Source organism: Oryzias latipes, chromosome 17 (genome assembly GCF_002234675.1).
Source record: "Oryzias latipes chromosome 17, ASM223467v1".
NCBI lineage: Eukaryota > Metazoa > Chordata > Actinopteri > Beloniformes > Adrianichthyidae > Oryzias > Oryzias latipes.
The window spans coordinates 31,416,794-31,435,044 of record NC_019875.2 but is presented as its reverse complement, the minus strand read 5'-3'; the positions used below and the strand labels follow the sequence as shown (position 1 = coordinate 31,435,044).

General features: G+C 42.9%; 2 protein-coding genes across 5 annotated transcripts; one reads left to right on the top strand and one right to left on the bottom strand.

Annotated features, from left to right (window-relative positions):
* The first annotated feature begins 708 nt into the window (after positions 1–708).
* Positions 709–17,308, top strand: LOC101161855 (Ras homolog, mTORC1 binding). 2 transcript variants are annotated; one of them, XM_004085060.4, is made up of 8 exons: positions 711–992; positions 1,204–1,275; positions 8,507–8,574; positions 8,667–8,749; positions 8,823–8,879; positions 8,956–9,003; positions 9,163–9,244; positions 16,830–17,308. In XM_004085060.4, exons 1-8 carry the CDS (start codon positions 941–943, stop codon positions 16,920–16,922), a joined length of 555 nt encoding a protein of 184 aa, XP_004085108.1. In that variant the 5' UTR covers positions 711–940; the 3' UTR covers positions 16,923–17,308. The 2 variants fall into 2 exon arrangements, with proteins under 2 accessions (XP_004085109.1, XP_004085108.1); XM_004085061.4 differs by lacking the exon at positions 1,204–1,275 and having other exon boundaries at positions 709–992.
* Positions 17,309–18,096, bottom strand: LOC101162419 (CD59B glycoprotein). Of its 3 annotated transcripts, none has more exons than XM_004085063.3 (4): positions 17,961–18,096; positions 17,753–17,820; positions 17,562–17,684; positions 17,309–17,491 (listed from the first exon to the last, which is right to left on the bottom strand). In XM_004085063.3, the coding sequence occupies exons 2-4, from the start codon at positions 17,799–17,801 to the stop codon at positions 17,385–17,387; spliced, it is 279 nt and encodes a 92-aa protein (XP_004085111.1). In that variant the 5' UTR covers positions 17,802–17,820; positions 17,961–18,096; the 3' UTR covers positions 17,309–17,384. The 3 variants fall into 3 exon arrangements, with proteins under 3 accessions (XP_004085111.1, XP_020556120.1, XP_011491747.1); XM_020700461.2 differs by having other exon boundaries at positions 17,952–18,035; XM_011493445.3 differs by having other exon boundaries at positions 17,902–18,031.
* Positions 18,097–18,251: the final 155 nt, after the last annotated feature.

Genomic DNA, 18,251 nt, shown 5'->3' with positions numbered 1-18,251 from the left:
CGTATACTTATAGAGCGCTTTTCTACCTACAAGGCCCAAAGCGCTTTACAGACACAGACCCAGTCACACACACGTGCACACACTGGTGGCGGCTCCGCTGCCGAACACTGGCGCCAACCTCCCGCCAGAGACAAGGTGGGGTTCAGTGTCTTGCCCAAGGACACTTCGACAAATGGGTGTGCAAGGCGGGAATCAGACCTGCAATATTACGATCATGGGTCGACCGCCCTACTGCTGCACCATGGCCGCCCACAAGGTGCAGGGATTCTATGCTGGAGCCTCAGCAGGAGATTGAAAGCCGCTGAGTAATGGGATGGGGGGGGGGCATCAAACACCCGGCATGCAGACTGAACCCAACTAAACGAACGCAGCCCTCCATAATGGGACACGGCCATGGTCCTGAAGCACCTACCTACCTTTTCCAGTTTCTTCTTATTTTTCGTTTTCCAACATTTTATTTTGTTTTCTGATAAGCAAATGTCAAATTTCTAAAGACATGAATGAAAAGGTGAAACTTTGAGGCCTGTTTTTGACTGCAGCTTCACAGACGGCGCCACATTTCTCCTTCGGATGAAGATCTGGGACAGTCTGCAGAGAAGGCATCGCAGCCAATCACCATGCGGCATCGGGAGACGAGCAGATGCTTGGCCCAATCAGAGCCTTAGAACAGGAACCGCCTTCTTGCTGTCAGCCAATCAGGGGGGAGCAGTAATCACTAATTCATTACATGACAAAGGCTGCTGCTGACGCAGTTCGTGTGGATCTAGATCCTCCGAGACTACTGGAGCCTCAGAGCTGAGCTCACGTTTCTGAAGCGTCGTGGGTTCGATTCCCGAGCAAAGAGGGGAGGAGGGGGGCTGAAGGACGGATTTCTGCGCCCTCTGACGTAGATGCCGTTCCGGTTGGAGGCTGCGGAAAACCCCGAGGACCACCAGCCGACATGCCGCAGCCCAAGTCCCGAAAGATCGCAGTCCTCGGGTACCGATCCGTGGGTGAGTGGTCAGCCCTCACGGGTTGGAGGGTGTCCCCGGCGCGTGGATGCGGTCCGAGTCCGCCTCGGTCTCAGCATGACCCGGTCCAGTCCCGGTGATCCAGAGCGGGCCTGTGGGTGTTCTGGCGCCATCAGCATCCGGGGAGGCCTTTGGCGCACGCGGCCGCTCATTATGGGATGTTGAGGTGATGCTGTCATGTGTCTGTCCACAGGAAAGTCTTCTTTGACCATCCAGTTCGTGGAAGGTCAGTTCGTGGACTCTTATGATCCCACCATAGAGAACAGTGAGTGTTTTTGTGGACCTTCAGGGTTCGGACCTGCAGAACTTCTGCTTCATGCAACAGTTTGTTCTGTTGGGGGGGGGGGGGGGGGCACATAGAAATGCATGAATGCAGCTCCATGATGTCCAGAAGGTTCATGCAGGTCTCCTGTCCTTCAGGTACATTTTGTTCTGCTGAACACACAACTGTCATCAACACCCCCCACCCCATATGGGCCAGGGTACCACTGAGGGGGGGGGGGGGGGGTAGTGGATACACTGTCCATGGTAGAGGTTGAGATGATGAGGCTGGACCTTTAGGATCGTTGATGAACATAAACTGATTTGTCTTCAATCAATGAATCATTATTCATGTTAATCTATGACGTCTGCCAGGCTTTTATTATTATTATTAATATTCAATCAGCCACCATTCGTGAAAGACCCCCCCTCTCAAATAGTTGAATCTGTAAATTACTTCATAGAAACACTTCAACTTGGAGAATAAGAAAAAAGAATCCAGAAAATCACATGGTCTGATTTTTAAGAATATATTTGTAAATTGTGGTGGAAAACAAGTATTTGGTTAATAACTAAAGTTCAGCTCAGTACTTTGTTCTAAAGCCATGTGGGCAATGACAGAGGGAGTCTCCACTGTACCTGTTATTTGGTCCATTCTTCCATGTGGATCTCCTCCTCAGCTATGATGTTTTGGGGCTGTTGCTAGGCAACACCAACTTTCAGCTGCCTCCACAGACTAAGGCTGGTGTGCCCAAACATTTTTGGCATGTGAGCTACTTTTGAGACGACAAGCTCCAAGAGATCTACCTAAAAAAGAATGCAGACCCCTCTCACCTTCCAGGGGGGGTTCCTCCTCCAAGCTCAGGTCCTCTACCAGAGGCCTGGGATCTTTAGGGTCCTGCAGTATGGTAGCGGTTCCTGTGCCTTTCTGGACTGAGAGGTCTGAGGGTTCAGGTTAGCTGTAGCCACTCCCCCAGCTTGGGGGTGTGCAATTGTGCGAGTGCTCCCTCTTTAAAAGATTCTATTCAATTTTATTTGTTTAGCCCAAATTCACAACAACAGTCGTGTCGATGGGCTTCGTATCGGTAATTGAAAAAGTAAAACAGATAATCAAAAGGATCATGACTCCATAGAATTCAATAGGAAAATACTAAATGGAACTAACAAACTGACTAAGCTAAACTGGCATCTCTGCCCATAGACCCCCCATCACAGTGAGATGACAGAGGCCTGGAATTTTGATATCAGGTATACCTCAACATGAGTGGACCCAGCTGGCGCAGATGCTGGACGGTTGGGTCCAATCAAGGCGGCACACGGGCCGAACACGGGCCGGCCCAGGCTTCAACAAGCGCTTGTGCGGGCCAGAGTTGTCCCGCTTCTCCTAATCCTCTCCTGGATCTTCCAGGTGTTCTCTAGCACACTTCAGACGGGTCTGGACACGTTATGGCCTAAGCTGGGGGGCAAGCCTGCATTGTTCGAGTCCTTGGTGGTGTAGCGTCTTCCTGATGGCAGATTTGCTACTTACAGCCCTCTGCAGGTTATTCACTGGGTCTCCCCATGTGGCATTTATACTCCTTTGAAAGCTCTTTGGTCTTCCTAAAGCGCTCCAATTCATTTGGTTTGCATCAAGAACCAGCAGGTGCTTACTGAACACCTATGTGTGATTTTTATGTCGGGGGTAAAACAGGAAGACTGGAACCCCCCCCCTTTTCCTGACCTTGTGTTCCCTCACAGGTTCAATTTAATTCAGGGACAAACGCCTAGGTTTCTAACTGTGGAATTGGGGGCTATACTTATACCATCCAGGGAGACTATCTGAGCAGACAGAGCATCTCTCAGGTTTTTAGGACCAAGTATAATGACCTCAGTTTTTTCTGGGTTCAAGAGGAGGTAATTAATTGTCATCCAGGTCTTGATGTCTCTGATGCAGGCATTCAGTTTCTGTAGTTCTAGTTCAGTGTTTTTTAACCTTTTTTGAGCCACGGCACACCTTAACTTTGAAAAAAGTCCCACGGCACACCAGCATCAAAAAAATCAATAAAAAAGGAGAAACTCTATAGTCTGTATTGATCTGCAGTCCCTCCATGATCTCATGTGCATTTTTGTGATAATTGTGGCAGAAAAAGCTGGAAGCTGCAGCTGTTTTATCTAAAAGATGGAATAAAAGTTAAGTTAGACGATTTGAAAACTGATGTGTGTTCGTTGTGGTTTCAAGATGTTTAACAAGGACGACTCATTGTGCGCTGAGACGCTGTCACGTTAAGCCGATGGATCATGGGAAATGTAGTGCCAACATTCCGCCGACCGCAGACAGACTAGCGTCTCTGAGCTTCATGGTTTTGTTCACTTGTTCCACGGTCTGACACCGGATTCTGTGGAAAGCTACACCGCTAAAGACGAGCTTTAGCTGGTGTTTCTGTTGGAACTGAGAGACTTTATGAGCAGAATCAGAACAAGGAAGTGAAGAATTTAACCACTTCTGATTGGTCAGACTGATGACATGTGATTAAGCCTCCAAGAATGATTGGTGGAGACAGTTAAAGGGGCGGGACTTTTCCTAAAACAACTCAAGCTACGGCTAAATCGCGGTACCGTCATTTTTATCAAAATGTCTTTAATAGAATCAAATAAACAAATAAAAAAGTATTTTATGATCTTTCATATTTCTAACTACTCAGTTTTCTATCAGGGCCTGTTTGGATGAACACAGAGCTGATATCCTGGAGATGGAAAATGTTTTTAGATCAGCTAATGAAAATACAACTGCGTATCATCTGCATAACAATGAACATTAATGCTGTGTTTCCTGATTATGTTTCCTTAGGGCAGCATGTAAATCATAAACAGGATGGGTCCTAGAACTGAACCCTGTGGGACTTCATAGTTGACTCGAGTGCACTGAGAGGAATGGCCATTTACATTAACGAACTGATACCTATGGGACAGATAGGATTTAAACCACTGGAGAGCAGATCCTCTGATCCCTATGTCCTGCTCTAATCTATGGAGTAAAATACCGTGGTCGATAGTGTCAAAGGCTGCACTGAGGTCCAACAGGACCAGAATAGAAAGTAGTCCCTTTTCTGAGGCCAATAACAAGTCATTAGAGACTCTAACTAGTGCAGTTTCCGTACTGTGGTGAGGTCTAAACCCCGACTGAAAGTCTTCAAAGTGGCTGTTGTCCTGTAGGTGGCAGTAAAGCTGCTTAACTACAACTCTTTCTAGGATTTTAGAAATAAAGGGCAGGTTTGATATCTGTCTATAGTTGGCCAAGATGCAAGGATCCAAACTGGGCTTTTTCAGAAGAGGTTTAACAACTGCATATTTAAAAGACTGTGGCACGTAACCCGTTTCCAGAGAGGCATTTATCATTGTTAATATGGAATCATTAATTAGGGGAAACGTTTCTTTAAAAAGTCTAGTGGGAATTGGGTCTAATGTCTAAAATGTAAGAAAATCATCAGAGCTGAGAGAAACAGGAACATGTGGTTCTACTGAGCTCTGACTGCGAGTTAATCTAGCAATAGTACTAAAAAGAAATCTTGGATTGTTTCCATTCTCTGATATTAAGGTTGAATAGTACTGGCTTCTAGCTCTACGCAGAGCTTTTTTATAATTTAATAGGCTATGTTTCCAGATATCCAGAGACTGCTCTGAACCGGAGCGGCGCCATTCTCTTTCCAACTTACGGGTTTCTTGTTTAAGAGAACGTGTTTCAGCGTTAAACCACGGTGCTACTCGGTTTTGTCTGACGAACTTAGGTTTCAGGGGGGCAACAACATGGAGTGTACTCCTGAGGGCTTGTAAGGCATCATTAACAAAGTGGTCATTTATACTAGGACTGATGCTTTGGGAGCTGGGAGGTATTCCAGAAGGCCCGTTAAAAGTCCCCTGACTTTAACCCTGAACTCTGGCTGAAATCCGCCTGAACTTGGTAACCCTGGGTTAATGCACGTGCACAGCAAGTACATAAAGACATTCTCAATGGATCGCTGATTTACGGAGTCACCATAGTAACGCATGGAGAGAAAAAGAGACCGCTGTACTTCAGTGAGATGGTGTCGGAGATTTTAATGACGCGTACGAAGATTATTATACGTCCATCAAAAAAGTAACACGGCATCATCATCGGCGGCTTGGAGAAAAAGAACGGACAAAGTAAACGAGTTTCTGATCTTATTTTCATTGTGACGCATATTTACATATATATAACTTATCCAACTTTAATTACTTAAATTGGTAAAAAGTAATTGAGTTAAAATTATTCAACCTAATTTCTTATATCTATCTAACTCAATATTTTTTTACAGCTCAAATTTACATATTTATCTAACTAAATGTAATATTACTCCAATTCAATTAAAGTTTTTCCATCTTAATTTATTGTAATTCTTGAACTCTCATATGTCTAAATTTGAGGCTGCAGATATTCTCATTTTTATTATAATAAAATGAATGAAACAAAACAGCTTTGAATCATGCAACCATATACCACATCTCTGAATTAATCATTACACCACTAGACAGTAGGGGTGCTATATAAACTCATCCTCTTCTTCCCTCTCACTCATGGTGCAGAAAGAATTAGATATGACGGTACAAATAACTGGGCAAAAAACAGTAAAACAGCTAAACAACTAAACACATTTGGTCAAAAACCCAAACTTAAACCCAAATCCGTCCAGACAGGCAAAGAGAATCGTATCCCACAATCCCTTGTGGTGCCGATCCAACAGCAGCACCAAAGTTACACCTACTTAATTGAATTAATTTGAATGAAAGTAAAATAAATGTTTGAAAACTATGTTATTTTTAAGCTGACTTAACTAAAAAGAAAATGATTTATCTTAACTGAAGTAAATAACTAAGTTAGATCAAAGTATAAAGTTTCTCTTTCCAACATCCATATGTGGTCTTATCACCCTCTCATGGTGGAAAAAGTATTATCTGAGCTTCTTCATCCACTAGATCATCTTCAAATGGACACGTCATGCTGCTTCACATCTCTGAAAAACAAACTAACCTTCAACTAAACCTGCTCCTGACCAGGTTATGTTCAGAGCAGAAGTTGCTATGGCAACTTGACCTACCCTGAAACATACCTCTGTTTTAGGGACCGAAAGCTGAGGTTATCCACTTCCTTAGCCTCAAACTTACCGTGGGAGCTACAGAACCTGCTTTCTGGAATACCCCCCTGGACTCAGTAACACTCTGAGAAAATACTCTAAGTACTGGCTGAACTGTGTGTTCAAACTCAGACACAGAACGGTCAGTTAAGATTCTTCTAGGCTGTTTCTTACTCACTGGGGCAGAAGGATGTTCAAATGTAAACTGGAAGGTAATCAGAAAGTGATCAGAAATGATGGGGTTAAGAAGAAGGTTCAGTTTGTTTCTTGTTTCTTTTTCTCTATACAAAACAACTCCAACACAATGAGGTTTCCCAGTTAAATTTGATATATTGAAATATACACATATATTTACAACAACAACACCACCACCACCCAACTACACCCAGTCTTTATACTATTTACACAGTACTTTAAAGTTTCTTTGGCGTCTTTTGTCCCCCTGGACAAAGCAGTCTCAAAGATAGAGGGGCCTGTGACGCTCCGTCTGCGTTCTAATGGTCAACGACTTCTTACCGGATCAGCTGTGTCCGAAATCATACGACTTTCTGGTAAAGGAAGACCTTAGGAAGGGTGGCAGAAACTTCCAGTTTTTCCTCACCTTTTTAATCCAGAGAACCATCCTTTGCTTTAATCCATCCTTCAAGTGGTACTTCAAATGTCACCCCAGCCAGTTTGTTTCTCCTTCCTCCTCTCAGCTTCCATTCCCCTCCTTGTGCTGTAATTAGCTGTAATCAGCCACATACCTGAGAGACAGGAAGTCACCGGCAGGAAGTTTCTTGTCCGCCATATTTGTAGTCCCCTAAAATACTGATTTACAACACAAACAATCTAAACACAAATACATAAAAATCAAACCATAGTGTGCTCACACGATAAAGAAAGTGACCCTAATACTGGACCATTAATAATACTGATGGCTAATTTGGAATGTGTTTACTGTATTTTTTCCAACAGTAAAATAACAATCCTATATTTTATGTGGCAATGCTTCAAGTTTGTACTTCATGTTGAGTTTTGCTGACAATCGATGTACAGATCTTTTCCATTGTGTTGGCTGATACCAATGATCAGCATATAACCTTTTTTTCTTCCTTTAATGAAAACATCATAACTTGGGTTCCACATCTGGATTAACCAAAAAACAAATCAGCACCGGTGAAACCACTTGGATAAGTGGTGAAATGTTTTAAGCCTTTAAGTCCCGATGGTGTACCATGCGAATGTTCGCTGTGGCGACCCCTGATGGGAGAAGCCGAAAGAGGAAGAAGAAGAAGAAGTCCCGATGCCATGACTCAACTTCAAGACTAATCATCACTGAAGGAACAACAGTTTTAAAGCTGGCAATAGGACCAAAAATGCTTTTCAAAAAACTACAGATTAACGGTGTGACAGAAGAGTCTGAACCACAAAAACAGGTTTGTTTTTCAAAAAGAACAGAAATGACCGGACCTAAAACTACACTAAAACTAGAACACTAGCATGTCATTTCTGATGCTGAATCTTCTGAGCTTCATGAGAAACGCAGAAATGGACGCAATGACAATGAAGGGACACTCCGCATTGGAGGTCCTTAAAACATACTATTCAAAACTAAAAAAAAAGATTCTTTCAACTACCTGTAACACACTTAAGATTATGTAAACATCCATTGATCCGTTGGTTTTTCTGGTCAGGGTCAGGGATCACTGGAGCCTATCCCAGACACTTTTGGGTAAAGGTGGGGTTGGAATACAAAGACATTTTCGGTGGTTCTACTGTGGACATTGTCAGAAACCTCCTGTCTTATGTGGGCGGAGTCAAGTGTGCGGTTAGAGGAAAGTAGCTCGAAGGAACTTATCGTAGGACACGATAAGTTCCTCAACCTGCACACAGATGATGTCAAACACCTTCAAGGTCTGAGGTCAATGCTCACCTGTAGGCCCGTGTTCACTTGTATAATTATGTTTAGTGGGATCTGCAGGCCGTGAATTTGGCGCTGAATGAAGCTAAATGTTTGCAGGAAGTGGACAAAACTGAAAAGAGAACTTTATACCAAAGGGCTCAGTTAGAGGAAATGAATCTGCGTTTTCTTGCAGTGATTCTTTGTTTTCTGCGACTTTACAGCATTTACCAAAATGATCACGATAAACGGACAGGAGTACCACCTCCAGCTCGTAGACACGGCAGGTCAGGTACGTGCTGCTGCTGCTCCTGCTGCTGCTTCTGTCATCTACTCAGTGTGTTGTAGTTTATTATATTTGTGTTTTCTTCAAATTGTTTTCAGGATGAGTACTCCATCTTCCCACAGACTTACTCCATAGATATCAATGGTTACATTCTGGTCTATTCTGTTACGTCTAATAAAAGGTACATGCTCTCCTGGCCTCTTTTACCAGTAAGTCTTGCAGAATAATCAGCATGGTTTTTCTGCTTCTTTTAGCTTTGAAGTTGTTCAAGTTATCCATGAAAAACTGTTGGACATGGTGGGAAAAGTTAAGTAAGTATCATTGTTTTTTCATTGTTGATTATTTTTAAAAAACATTGCCTTTCATCTGACTTTCCCCTCCCTGCAGAGTTCCCATCATGCTCGTTGGTAATAAGAACGACTTGCACATGGAACGGTACGTCCCAATTGGCACCACAGGAGGTTTGAAGGGTTTGCTGTAGACGGTGCCTGCAGGGGCTTCAGTCATTGTTCATATTAAGTTTGGCAAAGGTTGGAATTTTCTATGGAATCAAAATATAACCAAAAAACAAACGTAACATTTTCTTTTCCTCAGAGTCATCAGCTGTGAGGACGGAAAAGCCCTTGCTGAGTCGTGGAACGCCGCCTTCATGGAGTCTTCGGCTAAAGAGAACCAGGTGATGCAGACTCACATCCTAAAGGTGCCTCCTGAGACAGGCCTTGATGAGAGGATGCTCATCAGAACTATTCAGTCCGCTCCAAACGTTTCAGCTCAGAACCAGAACCGAGCGGTTGACCAAGCGATGGTTGTGTCCTGAAAAAAGTGGGATTTTGTGCAGAAGTTCTGCTGTTTTCCTTCAAAGTGGAGGACGTGGAGACTTCGGTAGACCTGAGCCACGTTTCCACTGAGCGGTACAGTCCAGTCCATTGTTGGGCCCCCGTTGGTTGTAGGTCCATTGAAAAAAAAAATGGACCGGTTAGGGCGGGGCTACTGTTGAAACATGTTGATTGGTGGAAGGTCATTACCATAAAAGAAAGCCCCACTAACAACCAGGAGGTCATTAGTTAGATCAATATGGGCAAAGATTCCCAAATATCACTAGTTGTTAGAGACCTTCTGTTAGTGGAATGAACGGGTGAATCTTTAACCCTTGTGCTATCCTATGGGGTCCAGATGACCCCCCCTTCCATTGAGGTGTTCTCCCTACCATGACAAAGGTGGATAAAGGTGGAAAGATTTCATGTAATCCATGGACACCAGTGAAGATCACAAATCATTGAAGAAAAAAGGTTCAGAGCACTGTCTAGTGGGTCTAGATGACCCCACTCCCAATGGTAAATAGGATAGCACAAGGGTTACAGGGATTAAAGAAATATGGTGTTTTGATATAATATATTATTCTGAGTTTCAGAAATAACAAAATAATATATTTTACCATAAAGGACGGCGTCTTTTTTTCATACCAACCGTTTGAAAAGTGATGATGGAGGAAAAAGGAATAATGGTGGTTAGTGTCCGGCTGGAATTCTGAAACCAAATCCTTCATAGATCGGAATAGAGCTGTGGTAAAAAAAAGTCTGGAGCGAGATTCACCAGATTTGCACCGCTTTGACATTTCACACCAAGCCTCTTCCAACAAGCGCTATAGAGTAGAGAAAGAAGAGAAGAAGAAGCCCCTCCCTGCTTGCCTGGTGTGACCACCACAGGCTGAATGGTCATGGATCAGCGTGTAGCGTTCTTGAAGGTGCAGCACGTGTCCAGTGTGACTGCAGCGTCAGATGGAAGAAGCTGATGTGTGGACCAAACAGTTAAAGCTGAAGGCCTTCTGTGTTGGGCAGGTAACTGTTACAATACGGTTCTGTATCTTCGGAAAGCCAGGGAGTACATTTGTATAAAACCCTTTTGTTTTTTTAATATTTTTTATGTTTTAAATATATATATTCTTTCTTTTCTTTTTTAAGGAGGGAAGAGAGAGGAGGGAAATGTGATGGGGGGTAGAAGAAAAAAAAGAGAGAGGTGGAGAGAGTAAGGGCCAAGCTAGTGATTTGAGTAGGTTCTGATTTTAAGGTTCATAACATTTATACTAGATCTGCAGAAAGACAAATGTTACATCCAAGAGTGAAATCTGACACTAAGATAAGATATCTGTCCATCAGTACACTGTGGGTTAGGAGGAGGGATACAGCAGACGGAGAGCAGTGTGCACGTGCATGTGCACGTTGGGGTGGAGACAAAAGCACGCATCTGTTTCCTTTTAAACAAATGCAGAGAAACAGCACAAAACACTGCAACCACAACACAAATATAAATTAAAATGTGCAAAACAAAAAGATTTGAGTTGATCCTGGTAAAAGTTATTTTAAAACCAAAGTTTGAGCTTTGAGGAGCTGATCCGGTTTCTCCAGTCAGTCATGATCCGCTCAGGTTTTCAGATTCTCTCAGGTACAGGTCAGATTAGGAGGCGGTTCTAGAGGAAATTCTTTCCTTGCAGACTCTCCTCCTGGTGTCACATACAATTTTCTGTCTGTCTGTCGGTCACTATTCTTCGGGGTCGGTTCATGAGCGGCTGCTGCGAGTGAAGCAAGCGTGCAGCTTATAGAGAGAGAAATATCTGGACTGACTCGTCACGACTGTCTTAACGCCACAAACACGGGATGAGTGACATCTCTATAAGAACAGACATGTTGATAACGCCACTCTGAATTCAAAAGTGGCGAATGCTCTGGACTACGCGAGAGATGAGATGAAGCTTCATTTAAAAAGTCACTTGATCAAACGCAATCTGGAGCGAGCGCTCGATACGCCACCAGTCACACTTTTGAAAGAATTGATAAAAAGTCGAGCCGCCTGCTCCAGCACTGATGCAAAGTTTTTTCCTTCAGACCAGTCCAGACCAGTCCAGGCTGGTCCAAGCTAGTTGGTGGCAAACTTTGCTTCAGCTGAATCTAAAACGCCATGACCTACTCTGGACAGGAAGATGAGGGCGATTTCTCTGTAAAGCTTTCTGTGAGCCAGCATCTTCCTCCTCGCTGGTATCCCAGCCCATGCTAATCCATACTAGTTCATGCTAATAAATATCAGCCCATACTAATCCATATAGGCCCATGCTAATCCATACTAGCCCATGCTAATAAATATCAGCCCATGTTAATCCATATTGGCCCAAGCTAATAAATACTAGCCATGCTTATCCATAATGGCCCATGCTAATAAATATCAGCCCAAGCTAATAAATACCAGCCCATGCTAATCCATACTAGCCCATGCTAATAAATATCAGCCCATGCTAATCCATATTGGCCCAAGCTAATAAATACTAGCCATGCTTATCCATAATGGCCCATGCTAATAAATACTAGCCCATGCTAATAAACACTAGCCACGCTAATCCATAATGGCCCATGCTAATAAATACCAGCCCGTGCTAATAAATCCTAGCCCATGCTAATAAATACTAGCCATGCTAATCCAAAATAGCCCATGCTAATAAATATCAGCCCATGCTAATAAATAACAGCCCATGCTAATCCATACTAGCCTATGCTAATAAATATCAGCCCATGCTAATAAATATCAGCCCATGCTAATAAATACCAGCCCATGCTAATCCATACCAGCCTATGCTAATAAATATCAGCCCATGCTAATCCATACTAGCCTATGCTAATAAATATCAGCCCATGCTAATCCATATAGGCCCATGCTGATAAATACCAGGCAATGCTAATCCATATAGGCCCATGCTGATAAATACCAGGCAATGCTAATCCATACTAGCCCATGCTAATCCATACTAGCCCATGCTAATAAATGTCAGCCCATGCTAATCCATACTAGTTCATGCTAATAAATATCAGCCCATGCTAATCCATATAGGCCCATGCTAATAAATACCAGCCCATGCTAATCCATACTAGCCCATGCTAATACATATCAGCCCATGCTAATCCATACTAGCCCATGCTAATAAATATCAGACCATGCTAATCCATACTAGTTCATCCTAATAAATATCAGCCCATGCTAATAAATACTAGCCATGCTAATCCATAATGGCCCATGGTAATAAATACTAGCCCATGCTAATAAATATTAGCCATGCTAATCCATAATGGCCCATGGTAATAAATACTAGCCCATGCTAATAAATACTAGCCATGCTAATCCATACCAGCCCATGCTAATCCATACTACCCCATGCCAATAAATACTAACCATGGTAATCCATAATGTCCCATGCTAATAAAAACCAGCTCATGGTAATAAATACCAGCACATGCTAATAAATACTAGCCATGATAATCCATACCAGCCCATGCTAATCCATAGTAGCTCATGCTAATAAATATTAGCCATGCTTATCCATAATGGCCCATGCTAATAAATCCTAGCCCATGCTAATAAATACCAGCCGATGCAAATTCATAATGGTCCATGTTAATAAATACCAGCTCATGCTTATAAATACTAGCCCATGCTAGTAAATACTAGCCATGCTAATCCATACCAACCGATGCTAATCCATAGTAGCTCATGCTAATAAATACCAGCCCATGCTAATAAATCCTAGCCCATGCTAATAAATACCAGCCCATTCTAATAAATATTAGCCCATGCTAATAAATACCAGCCCATGCTAATCCATATTGGCTCATGCTAATAAATACTAGCCATGCTAATCCATAATGGTCCATGCTAATAAAAACTAGCCCATGCTAATCCATCATGGCCCATGCTAATAAATACCAGCCCATGCTAATAAATACTACCCCATGCTAATAAATACTACCCCATGCTAATCCATACCAGCCCATGCTAATCCATAGTAGCTCATGCTAATAAATATCAGCCCATACTAATTCATATTGGCCCATGCTAATAAATACTTGCCATGTTAATCCATACCAGCCCATGCTAATCCATACTACCCCATGCCAATAAATACTAGACATGCTAATCCATAATGGCCCATGCTAATCAATACCAGCCCATGCTAATCCATACTAGTTCATGCTAATAAATATCAGCCCATACTAATCCATATAGGCTCATGCTAATAAATACTAGCCATGCTAATCCATAATGGCCCATGTTAATAAATACTAGCTCATGCTAATAAATACTAGCCATGCTAATCCATAATGGCCCATGGTAATAAATACTAGCCCATGCTAATAAATACTAGCCATGCTAATCCATATTGGCCCATAGTAATAAATACTAGCCCATGCTAATAAATACCAGCCCATGCTAATCCATACTAGCTCATGCTAATAAATATCAGCCCAAGCTAATAAATACCAGCCCATGCTAATCCATACTAGCCCATGCTAATAAATATCAGCCCATGCTAATCCATATTGGCCCAAGCTAATAAATACTAGCCATGCTTATCCATAATGGCCCATGCTAATAAATACTAGCCCATGCTAATAAACACTAGCCACGCTAATCCATAATGGCCCATGCTAATAAATACCAGCCCGTGCTAATAAATCCTAGCCCATGCTAATAAATACTAGCCATGCTAATCCATAATAGCCCATGCTAATAAATATCAGCCCATGCTAATAAATAACAGCCCATGCTAATCCATACTAGCCTATGCTAATAAATATCAGCCCATGCTAATAAATATCAGCCCATGCTAATAAATACCAGCCCATGCTAATCCATACCAGCCTATGCTAATAAATATCAGCCCATGCTAATCCATACTAGCCTATGCTAATAAATATCAGCCCATGCTAATCCATACTAGTTCATGCTAATAAATATCAGCCCATGCTAATCCATATAGGCCCATGCTGATAAATACCAGGCAATGCTAATCCATATAGGCCCATGCTGATAAATACCAGGCAATGCTAATCCATACTAGCCCATGCTAATAAATATCAGCCCATGCTAATCCATACTAGCCCATGCTAATAAATGTCAGCCAATGCTAATCCATACTAGTTCATGCTAATAAATATCAGCCCATGCTAATCCATATAGGCCCATGCTAATAAATACCAGCCCATGCTAATCCATACTAGCCCATGCTAATACATATCAGCCCATGCTAATCCATACTAGCCCATGCTAATAAATATCAGACCATGCTAATCCATACTAGTTCATCCTAATAAATATCAGCCCATGCTAATAAATACTAGCCATGCTAATCCATAATGGCCCATGGTAATAAATACTAGCCCATGCTAATAAATATTAGCTATGCTAATCTATAATGGCCCATGGTAATAAATACTAGCCCATGCTAATAAATACTAGCCATGCTAATCCATACCAGCCCATGCTAATCCATACTACCCCATGCCAATAAATACTAGCCATGGTAATCCATAATGTCCCATGCTAATAAAAACCAGCTCATGGTAATAAATACCAGCACATGCTAATAAATACTAGCCATGATAATCCATACCAGCCCATGCTAATCCATAGTAGCTCATGCTAATAAATATTAGCCATGCTTATCCATAATGGCCCATGCTAATAAATCCTAGCCCATGCTAATAAATACCAGCCGATGCAATTTTATAATGGTCCATGTTAATAAATACCAGCTCATGCTTATAAATACTAGCCCATGCTAGTAAATACTAGCCATGCTAATCCATACCAACCCATGCTAATCCATAGTAGCTCATGCTAATAAATACCAGCCCATGCTAATAAATCCTAGCCCATGCTAATAAATACCAGCCCATTCTAATAAATATTAGCCCATGCTAATAAATACCAGCCCATGCAAATTCATAACGGCCCATGTTAATAAATACCAGCTCATGCTTATAAATACCAGCCCATTCTAATAAATCCTAGCCCATGCTAATAAATACCAGCCCATGCAAATTCATAATGGCCCATGTTAATAAATACCAGCTCATGCTTATAAATACCAGCCCATGCTAATAAATACTAGCCATGGTAATCCATAATGTCCCATGCTAATAAAAACCAGCTCATGGTAATAAATACCAGCACATGCTAATAAATACTAGCCATGCTAATCCATACCAGCCCATGCTAATCCATACTACCCCATGCCAATAAATACTAGCCATGGTAATCCATAATGTCCCATGCTAATAAAAACCAGCTCATGGTAATAAATACCAGCACATGCTAATAAATACTAGCCATGCTAATCCATACCAGCCCATGCTAATCCATAGTTGCTCATGCTTATAAATATCAGCCCATACTAATCCATATTGGTCCATGCTAATAAATACTAGCCATGTTAATCCATAATGGCTCATGCTAATAAATACTAGCCATGCTAATCCATAATGGCCCATGCTATTAAATACCAGCCCATGCTAATCCATATTGGCTCATGCTAATAAATACTAGCCATGCTAATCCATAATGGTCCATGCTAATAAAAACTAGCCCATGCTAATCCATCATGGCCCATGCTAATAAATACCAGCCCATGCTAATAAATACTACCCCATGCTAATAAATTCCAGCCCATGCTTATAAATACCAGCCATGCTAATCCATACCAGCCCATGCTAATCCATAGTAGCTCATGCTAATAAATATCAGCCCATACTAATTCATATTGGCCCATGCTAATAAATACTAGCCATGTTAATCCATACAAGCCCATGCTAATCCATACTACCCCATGCCAATAAATACTAGCCACGCTAATCCATAATAGCCCATGCTAATCAATACCAGCCCATGCTAATAAATACTAGCCCAAGCTAATCCACACTACCCCATGCTAACCCATATTAGCTCATGCTAGCGTAGCCCATACTAAATCTTACTAACCCATACTAGCCCATGCTCATCAATGCCAGCCTATGCTAAATCTTACTCATCAATTCTCATCAATGCTAGCCCATGCTAAGCCATACTAACCCATGGTAGCCTATGCTAACCCATGCCAGCCCATTTCACAAGCTTGATCCCAGCATCCTTAGAGCTCTTTAGACAGAACCTCTCAGGGATTAAACATGATTACAATAGAAATCCAGTGATAACTCTACTAATGTTTAGTAGATCAGATATCAATGAAAACATTATTAGGATTTGATCAGGGCTCTGATGTAGAGGCGCTGAGCTTTTTCAGTAGGGTTTGGAGTCCTGGACGTTTGTGTCAGCATAAAAAGGGAAACAATGGATTTGAATGAACAGACTGCATCTTTCAGTCGTGCCCCCCCAGACATTTTTCCTTTAAGGGACAAACCTTCAAAGCATCGTGAGCGTGACTTCTGTTCTTCTGTTCTCAGACGGCGGTGGAAGTTTTCCGAAGGATGATCCTGGAGGCAGAAAAGATGGATGGCAGCGTGCAGCCGGGAAAAACCTCCTGCGCTGTAATGTAGAGCCGTCCAATCAGCATACAGGACGCTGCACTGGGAAATCCCGTTACTTGAAGGCGAGCCGCCAGCCCTCCACCTCAGTTGACTCCACCCACAGGGCCCCAAATGTGTCTCCTATCCCACTGTTGGTCCTCAGTGCTCACTTTAGTCATTTTCTCCGTTTGTTTGGTGAAGCTGAGGATGTGGCTCATATTACCCACAATCCCTCATGTCAGAGCTGATGCAGATGCATCAGAAATGAGCTCCGTTTCTTCTGATCTCATCCATCCAAACCTTCAGCAGCTCTTTTTCTAACCCCACCACTGTCAGCCTAAAGATCCATTTTCTAATGTTTCAAATGTTGTACAAACTGTTTTGGATTGTAATCATTAAAGTAAGAAGTGATTCTGTAGGGGGGTGTTATTCTGATGAGTGAAGGAGACTCAGCCCCCCCACCCAGAAGCCTTTTATTAAGCCGGCAGACGATCACAGCACGTTACACAAGTCTTTGCTGCAGCAGGTCATCTGGATGTAGGCGTTCATCTGCAGCATGCGGCAGTCCGACAGAGCCATGCACTTCTGGTACCGGCCGTCTGTGGGGGGGGGGTGCGGGTTTAGAAACATCACCTTTCAGCGTGACCTTGTCTGACCTGTAAAACTCACATGGCGCCCTGAGGAAGGAGGCAGCGGCGCAGGCGTCCTTCCCAGCCTTACACGTCTCCACGGACAGGCGACAGCCTTCCCCGGCCTTCAGGGGGGTGCAGCGGTGGCAGTTCAGAGCCTTGCCTGTTCCCGCCCCCCCAGAAAGAGTCACATGCTTGGTGAGGAATGAAAGCAGCTCTGCAGGGACTCACCGGCTGCACACAGCAGGGCGACGGCTAGAACGACGAGCAGCAGCTTCATCCTTTCAGGCCCTCTGATTCTGTCAGTACAAATAAAACGACGTGTACAGGAGAAGCAGATAAAGGCCTCCGACATGAAGGAAAGTCATGAAGAGACAAACCATCGAAGTTCCATCAGAACGAGTCAAATCAAGCTTGGAGGGGTTCGAACCATATTTACGTTTGACGTAGAATCAGACGGTGGAACGCTCCGACGGAAGACCAGCAGATGCAGAATTAACCAGCGGAGATGGCGTCTTGTTGACTTTGGACTCTGCCTGGTTTCAGAGGTCAAAGTTTCCCTTCCCATCATGCTCAGCAGCCGCCCCCCCAGGCTGATAGCAGATGGTTTCTGTTTGTCCACATGTTTGCTCTGGATTCTGACCGGACTCACAGGATCGCGTTTCACCTGTGGAAGCAGCGACTGCAGTGAAGAAGCTACACCTTTGATTGGGTCAGAAAAGTTCCAGGA